General features: G+C 29.5%; 1 protein-coding gene across 1 annotated transcript in view; it reads left to right on the top strand.

Moving 5' to 3' along the window:
* The window catches only part of LOC106681638 (probable RNA-binding protein 19), an 18,460-nt gene extending 11,006 nt beyond the window's left edge, over positions 1-7,454 (top strand). Inside the window, exons 9-18 of the mRNA XM_014422070.3 lie at positions 1,264-1,412; positions 2,554-2,667; positions 2,740-2,875; positions 4,723-4,863; positions 4,946-5,127; positions 5,294-5,496; positions 5,578-5,694; positions 5,799-5,904; positions 6,134-6,257; positions 7,287-7,454. Of these exons, the coding sequence (XP_014277556.2) occupies positions 1,264-1,412; positions 2,554-2,667; positions 2,740-2,875; positions 4,723-4,863; positions 4,946-5,127; positions 5,294-5,496; positions 5,578-5,694; positions 5,799-5,904; positions 6,134-6,257; positions 7,287-7,372 (1,358 nt within the window). The 3' untranslated portion in view covers positions 7,373-7,454. The remainder of the gene's footprint in view (positions 1-1,263; positions 1,413-2,553; positions 2,668-2,739; positions 2,876-4,722; positions 4,864-4,945; positions 5,128-5,293; positions 5,497-5,577; positions 5,695-5,798; positions 5,905-6,133; positions 6,258-7,286) is intronic.
* The last annotated feature ends 4,073 nt before the right edge of the window (positions 7,455-11,527 follow it).

The following is an 11,527-nucleotide window of genomic DNA, read 5'->3' as shown; positions in this document are numbered from 1 at the left end:
TTAATGGATTAATACAACTACCTTAGAGTTTTTCAAAATCAATGCAATCATAGCCATGGTATGATTTGTGGAGATATATGAAAGCAAGAGACTGTCAAGAGGAATACTATTGGTACCATAGATGGTTACAATGTTTCTATCCATAGTTTTCATGAAAATGATAACTTTTTCTACAGTAAAATGTATTTATTTATCGTTAAATAAACAACATATTATGGGAAAAAATTGTAACTCAACTTCACTTGACCCACTCTTGGATCCCCATTATGTAGCCTTGATTATCTTTATTTGCAAACATTTACGTTTTGCAAGAAAAGTTGCATTTGTAAACATTTATTGATATTGATCAGCCTTATAAATCTTATAACAAGGCTTCGGTGTCCAATCCCAAAAGGTCTTACATATAAACAATTATCTGAGCGAAGATGTAAAAATTAGATCTTCAGAGTGCATATGCAACTGGAAGATATGAATCAATTTGATTTTTTTTTTTTTCTCATGTTACTCTAATTCACAAATTTTCTGCAGCATTAGAATTTGTAAAAACAAAATAGTGTTTGCTCTTGGTGGACTACCTTTGGTTGTTGCTCTAATTACTTTCATTATATTATTTTTATAATGTTTTTGAGTTATGTAAAAGAAAATAGGCTCCTCCCTTACCAACTCAGCGAGCTTCTCATCTTAATTAATTATTTGTTTGAAAATGTGATGGGAAAAGAAACCTTGGTCTGCTTTCGACCCACTCGAATCAGTTTTTCATATTGAGTCAGGAAGAACTTTCAAGTCTATTTAGGTTCAGTCCAGTGGGAGTGTCACTATCTCCAGTAAATTCCATAAAACTTGTCTGCTCCAGTACTCCATTCGGATGTTTTGGTGTAGCTGCATCTTGCTTAAGTGTGGTATAACTGTTAAGTCATGAAATGAAAAAAAGCTTTGAAATGTCTACAATTCCTTTTCAGCTGACTAAATAACTTAGCAAATCTTAGTTACTATTATTATAGACAATTATTATTTTGAAGTATTAAAGTACAAAAAAAAAAAATTTAGATAATTTTTAATTTGTTAATTTATGTATACCTACCAAAGTTCAATTTAAAAATTTGTAGACAAAGTTTTATCGCAGACTAATTTTGTTTATACTTGAAACAAAGTTTATGATGTATATTTAAATCAAACTTGAGTCCGGTTCTATTTATTTTTATTATTTTATTTTATATTTGACTATGAATAATTGCTGAAATTAAATATATATTTTTTTTTTAGATTCAGATATTGATGGGCCCTATAAATTAAAAAAGGAAAAGAAGCTTAAAGCATCCGCAGGCTCATCTCATAACTGGAACACTTTGTTTTTAGATCTTAATGCAGTTGCTGAAGTTATAGCAGGAAAATATGAATCTACTAAAGAACAAGTAAGACATATTTTTCATTTTAATACTTCTCAAGGTTTCTGTAGTTCAACTTGTTCCATTTAAAGTTTTAAAAAATACCTTTATAAGACTCTCCTACTAGAGATCAAGCTTGAATGGTGAAATAACTCTTAATTAATTAGCAATTGGTAAAAATTAACTTTTGTTTTTGGATTTGTAAAAATTGTGAAGTATTTTAATTTGTATATGATTTACATTGTTTAAAAGGTTTTTGATAACAGTATAAATTTCTGTATTGTGTAAATAAAAAAATTGTTAAATATTTAAAGCGATGAAATAAGAATATAAATGTTCGCAATTTAGTTTAGCATAGCAGTTTAGTAGCCTGCAATAGCAAACAAAATTAAAACTAGGTCAAATAAATTTTAAGGGTTTCCTTGATAATGATAATTGATAAGTTTTTATTATTATTTTATTCAAAACCAGATCTGTGGTCTTTACATGGTTAATATAAGATTTTTTTTGTTTGGTAATTGCTTATGGAGGGGGAGTAGAGCCTCTTGTGCAAAAGACACCCATATCTTTCTACACCTATACCTAACTATTTATACCTAACGACGAATTATAAACAAAATGTATATAAATAAAAAATAAAATAAAATAAATAGAACATATAATAATCCTTAAGAAGAGAGAAGAAAAAAAGGTAACAACCGAAATAATAACACTTAAATATTTAAGAAAATAAGTAATTGACTTCTAATGGGGGAAACAAAAGTTAATTTGAGAAAAAGAAAAAGAGAAAAACAAATAAAACAGTAGTAATGTCAATAATGGAAGTAGATAAATATAGAATTCATAACAGGATGTCCTGCAGCAGCCTGGGCTTCAGTCTATAATGATAATTGATAAACAAAGTGAAAATTAACGGGTCAAAAGAGACATGTGTTTTTTTTTATTTTTCAATGGTTTAGAATTTATTCCAAGTTATTTAAAATACATCAAATTATGACGAAAAATTAGATTGAATGTATCAAATTCATCTTAAGTTGTGAATTAATTTTTATTTACATTGAATTAAATTAAGGGTATTAGAAAATACTAAACTTCTGTGAAATGATTTATATTGAATTTAATGTTATTTAAATTTGATTCAAATTCTGAATGATACAGTAATTTCTAGATTTTGACTGGAAATGATGCAGCTGTTAGATTGGCTTTAGGAGAAACTCAACTGGTTAATGAAACTAGGCAGTTTTTGGAAGATAATGGAGTTTTTCTCGATGCTTTCAATCAGGTGAGTTTTTATTATTATTTAATTAGTATTCTATTTATTATTGGTTTATTAATTGTTTTTTATGATTTGTAGGAAGTTAAAACAAGATCGAAAACAGTCATTCTTGTAAAGAATTTGCCTGCTAAAACTACTGCTGGTGAAGTAAGAAATCTTTTTGCAAAGTATGGAGAACTCGGAAGAATTGTTTTGCCACCAAGTGGAGTAACAGGTAAAGCAATAGGGTTATTGAATACTTGATTTTCACAACCCACCATTGTTTTTTGAATTCTTAATTTGGGACTGCATACAAGTGTCTCATAAAAGCTGTTTATTTTGCTCACACATTTAATGGAGAACGAGCTCAGAAATAATAAGCAGAGAGTATTCAAAGAATATTAAATATGTTATTTACATAATTTCAGGGTGGTAATTCTTTGTCCAACCAAAGTTACAGTTTTTTTTTTTTTAGTTCTAGTCTATCATATCCACATTAATGTACTACTTTTGGTGGGTTACTTTGTTCTTTGAGGGATTGCATCACTTCACCACACCAGTGGTAGGGAAAGGGATCAAAGGGCTGGGAGGGAATGAGAAGTATACCTTATGATTAGTGGTTGCTAAGTTCAGGTCAAAAACTATGAATTCTGATTATGGCATTTTTCTTTCTCCTCCTGTTTTTTTTTCCTAAACCGCATGCCTCAAAAGTTTATTGCTGGATTGCTTCTTCTCAAAGTATTAAGATTAGTCTAATCCTAAACTTATTCAAATTCTGTCTGTGATTAAGAAGCTAGTATCAGTTTTAATTATTAATCTTTTTCATATTTGAAATTTTTGAAAATATAACAGCTGATAACTTTGCATTAGAAATGGGGAATACTTTGTTTCTGTAAACTTTTGCTTATTTGTGGTCCTAAGTCTTCTGATATTATATTTTTTGTTTAATGGTCCTTAGTATTCAAATTCCTTTCAGTAAAATAGTAATTTCAAATCAATTAAAAATAATTTTTTTTATTCTATGTTCCTCCTTTTTTCTGTCTTCTCTAGCGGGAAAGAGCCTTGACCCTTTGCACCAAGCCTTACAATTCTTGGAGAGTTGCTTCAGTTATTGGAGTGTTTTTCTTCAATCCTTTGGAAATATTCTTCCAGGCCTTCATCCTTCCATTGCCTTTCTGGGTTCCCTGTCCATACTCATTTGACATTGGATATATAATAGTCCAATTTGTCCCGAGGTAATGGGACCTTATTTATTGGGCTGTAAGAGTAAAACCGATTCAAAGAACTATTATGGCCTTGGAGCAAACAGTCTTTCTAACTGAAAAAGACATGACATGGAAAAAAGATTTAAGACTTGAAAATTGAAATATAAAAATAATTTAAAATCAGTTAATAATAATATCAAGTCAATTAAATATGTATATTTACCTAATATAGTCTCTCTATTGTATGACAAGTTTTCAGTAATCACCCTATAATATTTTATCTTACAATCTGAACTACAGAATAGATGTAAATTACAGTTACACAATTTGAGCAACGAGTAGTACAATTAAATGAACAACTGTATAATTTGTTAAATGGGGGTTGGTCTATTGTTACATATAATTATGTCTGTAGTAATATATAATAACATCTGTAGTTATATATAATTATATCCATCTAGATTAATAATAAATACAATTTTTTCTTTCATAGAATTTTCAAACAATAATAATTTTTTCTGGAAGAATATTGATTGACCGTATGTAGAGATGAAAGGAATATGGTCCGGATGCGGTAAAAAAAACAACTCAAATAGTAGAAATTTTAGCCCTGACGAAGCCCTGCAACGTGGGGCGAAACGTTGGCTCAATAAAATAGTATATTTCTACTATTTGAGTTTTTTTTTTTACCGCACCCGGACCATATTCCTTTCATAATTTTTTCTATTTTCACTATTTTCAAGAGTGGTCTAACCATCTTCAGATGGTGTAACTTAAAAAAAAAAATAAGAACAAAAATTCCTTAAGCTGCTTGTGAAAACTATGAATAAAAGAAATTATATATTATTTCTTATACTAATTAGTTAAATTTGTTTAGGTATTGTTGAATTCTTAGAGCCTTCAGAAGCAAGAGCTGCATTTAAACAGCTTGCCTACACCAAGTTCAAACATCTTCCCCTCTACTTAGAATGGGCACCTAACAATACATTCCAAGGATCTAATGAAGAATCTGAAGAAAGTAAGCATGTCATACATTTTTTTTTTTAATGGTTAGATTAGATATTAGATATATAATATAATATGTGCTTTTATTTTTACAGAGAATAAAGATTCAACCGTTAAGGTTGAAAGTAGTGATGATAAAAATATTAAAGAAGAATCAAAAGATGTTAAAGTTGTTAAAACTGAGTCTGATGGTGAGGAGGATTTAGTACCTGAACCTAACACTACGCTATTTGTTAAAAACCTTAATTTTGAAACAACTGATGAAAGTTTAAAGAAGGTATTTAGGTTTTACACTTACATGTATGATGTTGATTACAGACTTCAAAACAGTTTAGTTATACTTTTTGAAAAAAAAAAAAATTATATTTTAAGTATAATAACAATTATGTGACATATTTTGTTTTTATTTCAAATAATGTTATTTATATATATTTTTTTTGTAGCATTTCAGTGGTTGTGGAAAAATAGCTAGTGCCCAGGTTTCAAAGAAGAAGGATGCTCAAAATCCGGGGAAATTATTATCTATGGGTTATGGTTTTGTTCAGTATTATCAACAGTCTTCAGTTGTTGAAGCACTGAAAAATCTCCAAGGTTCTAAACTTGATGGCCATGCTTTGGAACTGAAACGTTCTAACAGGACATTAAGGTGTGAATGATATGAAATTCTTTTTATGCTAATAGTATGTTTTATTTAATGTGTTTTTTTTAAAAATAATTATAATTGTAGTTCTGATGCCGTACTTACACGGAAAAAGACCAATCTTCAGACCCAGACTGGAAGTAAAATAGTAGTGCGAAACGTTCCATTTCAAGCAACAGTTAAAGAAATTGGAGATCTTTTCAGGTTTGTTGATTATAAATGAATTAATACTAAAAAATAATGTTGGTAAAATTTTAGTGAAACATAAAGCACTTATTTAACTACAAACATTTTTTTTTTTTTTTCAGAACTTTCGGAGAAGTGAAATTTGTCCGTTTACCTAAGAAATTGGTTGGTACTGGACCTCATAGGGGGTTTGGCTTTGTCGAATTTATAAGCAAAAATGATGCCAAAGTAAGTTATATGGCTATCTATATCTAAAAATATTTCTTACATATAGGATATATTATTTAAAGTTCTTATACTTTTAGAAAGTAAATTAAAATATTCTTTATTTTTTTTAAAATAAGTTGTTTTCAAATTTTACACAAAGTTTCATAATTAGTTATTCATAATTGTATGAAATATCTGTATATTCTTCAGTTTCAACATTTATTGTGTGTAATACTTTTTAATATTTTAGCGTGCTATGAAGGCATTATGCCAAAGTACTCATTTGTATGGTCGTCGTCTTGTTTTGGAATGGGCAAAAGAAGATGAAGGTATTAATGAATTGAGAAAGAGAACAGCTCAACATTTCCATTCTGGTAAAATTATTATTATAAAATATATCTATGATTTTTAGTTTCTAGAAAAGGTCTGATTACACATCAGTATTATTTCTAGCTTACTTCCTTCTTAATAAACTTCTATTAAAGTCTTTTATTGTCGTTATAACAGCTCTTTGCTGTAGCGTAGGTTTTCAGATAGAACCCTCTCATGACATTGGATTTAACAGATCTTTAAAATACATAATAAATTATATTTCCTGTTCAGACTTTTTATAAGTAATATTTTGTTGTGAAATCTATAGTGAGAAGAGATGGAGGATGGGGAGAGGGAATGTTTGTTTGAAATTCATGTAATATTACCTGATTAGTCCAGATGCATTGTATACATGGGAGTCTACTGAGTGGGGTGTTTTGAGGAGAGAGAGTCACAAAGTCCAGAGTCATTACAAATTGCAGTTAAGAAGAGAACTCATAATGTCTTGGGAGGAAAATTGATAATTCACAATTTTATGGGGATAAAAAATAATAGCCAAATTTTTTTTTTTTTTTCAGTATTAGAAATAATTCCCTAATATTTCGGTTTTACTTATTAACTGTTCTTGGAAGGAAACAAAATGGCAAATAGTTTATTTGGGAAGAAAAAATAAAAAAGCCATCATGTTCCAGTTTTTTCTTTATTTCCTATTCATATTAGATTTAGGAATGCTTAATTATTATTTATCCTAATTATATTTTCATTCAAATTTGTTTGACTATTAGGTTTTCCATTGACATCTACTGTTTATATCCATTTTAGTATTATGCAAGAATAGTAAATTTTTATTCAAGTAGACTAAAACTTTGAAAGCATTCAGTCGTATAAATTAAAGTGGTTAAAACAATTTTACAAATTGAATTAAATGATGAATTCATATTAAATTTGTAAAATGAAATGAAAACATTTTAAATATATATACTTATTTAAACGATCTCTCATATAGAACTAACAAACTTATTTTAAGTATATAAAATTATATAATTTAAGATTATTATATTTTATCACAATAATTTATGTGGTTATTTCAGATACAGCTGATAGCAATCACAAGAAAGCTAAGGCAGATATACCTATTGAAGGTGAAGAAGAAGAACAAGAAATGTTAGATATGTAATTTTCATTTGTGTAAATAACGACTACTGTAAATATTTTAAAATGTATAATTGTAAATTTTAATAAATATTTTTTAATTTAAATTTTATGTCGTTCTTAAATATCTTATCATCAAATATCCTTCTATGTTCCATCACGACAGAGTTTCATTTAAAACTATGAACTAACTAAAATTGTAATTTTTATTTTTCTTTGACTATGATTAATTTTCATTTAGCATTTGGTATAACATTTTGAGGCAGAAACTAATATTTAACATTGACCTTTTTTGGTCAATTTTTTGTCAATTTCTCTTGCAAGGCCATTCTTAACCAAGTGGGAACCCCCGGCACATCACAATGTGGGGGCCTACATATTTGAGGTGGAGCCCTTCAAATTATTTGAACCATTTTAGGCCATAAATGACATGTTAATTAAAATCATTATTTTGTTTAATATTTGAAAAGTGACAAACATTTAAAAGAAAAATTGAATATTTATTTTTTCGAAGTCTGTTTGTTTAAATGCACCATTTTCTCAACTTCAGTGGCAAACTGCTCAATCTTTCCTTAAGTAATCATACTTCTCAGTTTATTTTTCATTGGTTTGAATTTATCAATCAGGGAGTTAATATGTGGATCGCAGACCCCCATCACACAACTCTCACTTACCACCACCCTACTTATGTCCCCAAGTTGCGAGTATATTGGTTAGTTCCGTTGAAGTTATTACAATTTTTTGATATTCTAAAAGGAAAACAATTATGAACAAAAAATTTTTATTTTTCTGTTGTTCTAAAAATTAGTATTTTAAGGTTTCTCAACCTGGGATTAATAAATATCAGTTTGGTACCTTTGCTTTTAGTTATTCATAAAATTCTTTAATATTTTGTATTTTTTTGTTGATTATAATTTCCAACATTGAGAATTAGTTATTTTTTTAAATAAACAAAATTTAATGTACTTAAGAGAAAGATTTTATGAAAATTTGGCATTTAATTCATACTTTTTCAACGAGTATTAAACCTATCCGGCATTAAAGAACACTTGATTTCTCATTTATTTACGGAGTTTAATCCAAATTATTGGTGCCATTTTCGAGGAAATAAAAAAAAAATGTGAAAAATCGATTCTATAACGTGGCACTTCCGACCTGTCGATTTTATCTGAACGTCTTTTTGTTTTCGAGCTAGGCCTACTGCATACACTGACCGTTTTGCAAGACATTTATTTGGACTTAAGGGGGCTCAAACTCGAACTAGGAAATTTTCAAGATCGCTATACTTTTCCTTACTATATATTCCATATATTGACAAGTGATTAAAAGTAACACTGGATTTACCAAGTTAGTAGATTGCAATTAACATATTTACAAATTTACTATTACATAGTGAGAATGTTACAATTTACATTTTACAAAGTTACAATTAGAATGGACGTGGTTTGTAAATTACTACATTAAATTATGCATCCACTTATACATGCTGGAATTAGAGTTAGACTATGTGTGATCATAGATATTGATGAGTTTTAAAAAGTGAAAAATGTTAGAGAATTTGAAAGGAATATGGTCCGGTTGCGGTCAAAAAAACTCAAATAGTAGAATTCTACTATTTTAATGAGCCAACGTTTCGCCCCACGTTCCAGGGCTTCTTCAGGGCTAAAAATTAAAAATGTTAGAGAATTGCATTTTGGGAGTCATCATTTTTCTCCCAGCCCGACTTTTTTTTGTTTCATTGTTTTTAGTGTGTTTGTTCTTCTTAACAGCTCCTCCAGATTTAATTAGAAGGCTGAAAATTCTCCCGTGAATTGAGAAGGTGATTAAGAAATGCCTTTTATGCGTTTCAACTTTTTGTCCCTTCTCCCCCGCCATTTTTTTCACGGTTTTCATTCAGCATCAATTAAACTACTTTCATCGATTTTTCCCTACAGAAATGAGGAGAAATTACGACCTTACTTATGGAGTTTCCTTGCCTTCACTTTATTTTATTCTGTTTTTACATCTGTTCTTCATTTAATACATTTTACAATGAAGTTTACAAATTATTAATCCATCTAAATTACACTTATACGAGGAATATTTGCTTAGAACTTAAATGCGCATTCTTCTCCACAAAATCAAAATAACCACAATATCTTAATAAAAAAAAGAAAATACAATCGGTATACACACAGTATTAGGTGAAATACAGTGAAAATTTATCTAGTACTATATAACCTATAAATTTAATTTTGGTTCTATAATTTTTATAAGATATTTGTTAATTTAATTACTCAAAGATATATTGCCTTTATAAAGGAATATTTGTGTAGTATTGTGCTAGTATATACGTTTGCCATTTGCCGCAAATCCAAGACTAGTACAAACACTTGGTAAACAAAGGAAGTAACAAACGTCGGTATTCACTCGCTTGTTATGTTCTTTTTGAATTTTTACTAGGCTAATTTTTGGCTATTACAATCGATTTACTCTATTTTCATCATAAAAACGAATAAAATAAAATGAAAGGAAAGGTAAAGTTTAATGTATGTTATAGATGATAAAAATTCATATAAATAGTACTACATAACCTATAAATTCAACCTTCGTTGCTCAAATTCAAATAACTCATCTTAACGCTATTGCAGCATTTTGTCATTTTACTTTGGATTTAGTCCTTTTCTTTTCAAGAATTAGGTTTGGAACGGTTTAGAATTTCTCTTGACATTTTAAATAAGGTAATATAAAACTATTGATGAAAGAAATCTCTGGTTTTGCTATTTGTAATGGCTTGGATGTTTCCTGGTATGCAATAAGTATAAAAAAATATTTGGAGATACCTTAATAAAGTCAGAAAAGTTATTGAGAAAAAACTGTTACGGTGCGCGCATCGCACTTTCAATTACCAACCTGGAGGCGAAATTTAAAATAATAAATTTTTATTTCTCTGTTGCTATAAAATTTCGCATTTTTAGATTTTTGCAGGTGCGAAGAGCGAATAAACAGCGAGGCCTTGACTCTACAAGAATTATAGCGCCACAGATGATGATGATGATGAACAGCGAATATCCTTGTTCCTGCCAAGAACAAACATTTTAACAAAATATATCAAAGCCTTGTACATACGATTGAAATCGATAGAGAACGGACATTCACGACTGTCTCAGATTTTCAGTCTCGGAACAGATATCTCTATTTCACCATTTTTTTACTTTGGTTAATCTTTCAAAGTTTCCTTTTAACAATGCAAAATGGTTAAAAATTATATCAAATCGCATTTGTTTACCGTTAATTTAAATACGACCTACAAATGTATACGTTTGAAATGAAAGCGTGTTAGCTTTGAAAACGCGCTATAATTGCTAGTCAGTTTTTTACGAGGGTCTTGCCTATTAAGATATCTGGAGTATTTCCAATGTGGTAGAATGGATTCAACCAAAACTTGATGTGGTCATCATTGAATATTTTATTAAATCGCAGCCATTTATAGTTTGAATGGAAAAAAAATTACTTTTTTTGAGTTTTGAAAATGAACCTAGTTATCTCAATTTCAGCAATGGCTTAGTAAATTACTGAGCGTAATTTAACTTTAACCAATTTGAGTTGAAATTCCACTAGAAATGTAGTCGATTTGGACATCAAGACTCGCTGATCATAGTTGTACCCGATAAGGACAATCGAGAAAGGAAGGATATCGGGACTTAGCTTTACGTTTGTCCGTTGAATATTTTTTTTTTTCCTACGCCACAGGAAGTGGGCTATTAAGCCATTTTCCCTCTCGCAGTCCAATACAATTTTACTTTTCCTCTTAGTTGGTCCGCATCCTGCTGAATATCTTCCAGACCAATACACGTTAAAAGATGGTCTCCATCCATTTCTACCATGTTGCATAGAGGACATTTCGGTGAATCTACGATGCCTATTCGATGAAGGTGTTTTTGGAGCAGATCATGTCCTGTTACTAGGCGAAAACAAGCCACTCTCTCAGCTCTGCTAACATTGCCAGGGATTCGTTTATCCTTATCCAGTAGGCTCTCCCACTTCTTTCCTTCCGCTTGAACTTTGTGTCTAGCGCTTGTCCTGCCTTTCCATTAAGAATTTATCATTGATTTTACTGTTCTGTAGGAAATTAGTTGAACAGGTTGTGAGCTTGTTCATTTGTAATAACATTCAGCTTGTGTTGAATAAATGTATTATT

The sequence above is a fragment of the Halyomorpha halys genome, unplaced genomic scaffold (assembly GCF_000696795.3).
Source record: "Halyomorpha halys isolate HHAL.00 unplaced genomic scaffold, Hhal_1.1 Scaffold20.1, whole genome shotgun sequence".
Lineage (NCBI taxonomy): Eukaryota > Metazoa > Arthropoda > Insecta > Hemiptera > Pentatomidae > Halyomorpha > Halyomorpha halys.
Note: the sequence above shows the minus strand (reverse complement) of the source record. Positions and strands in the feature narration are given on the sequence as shown.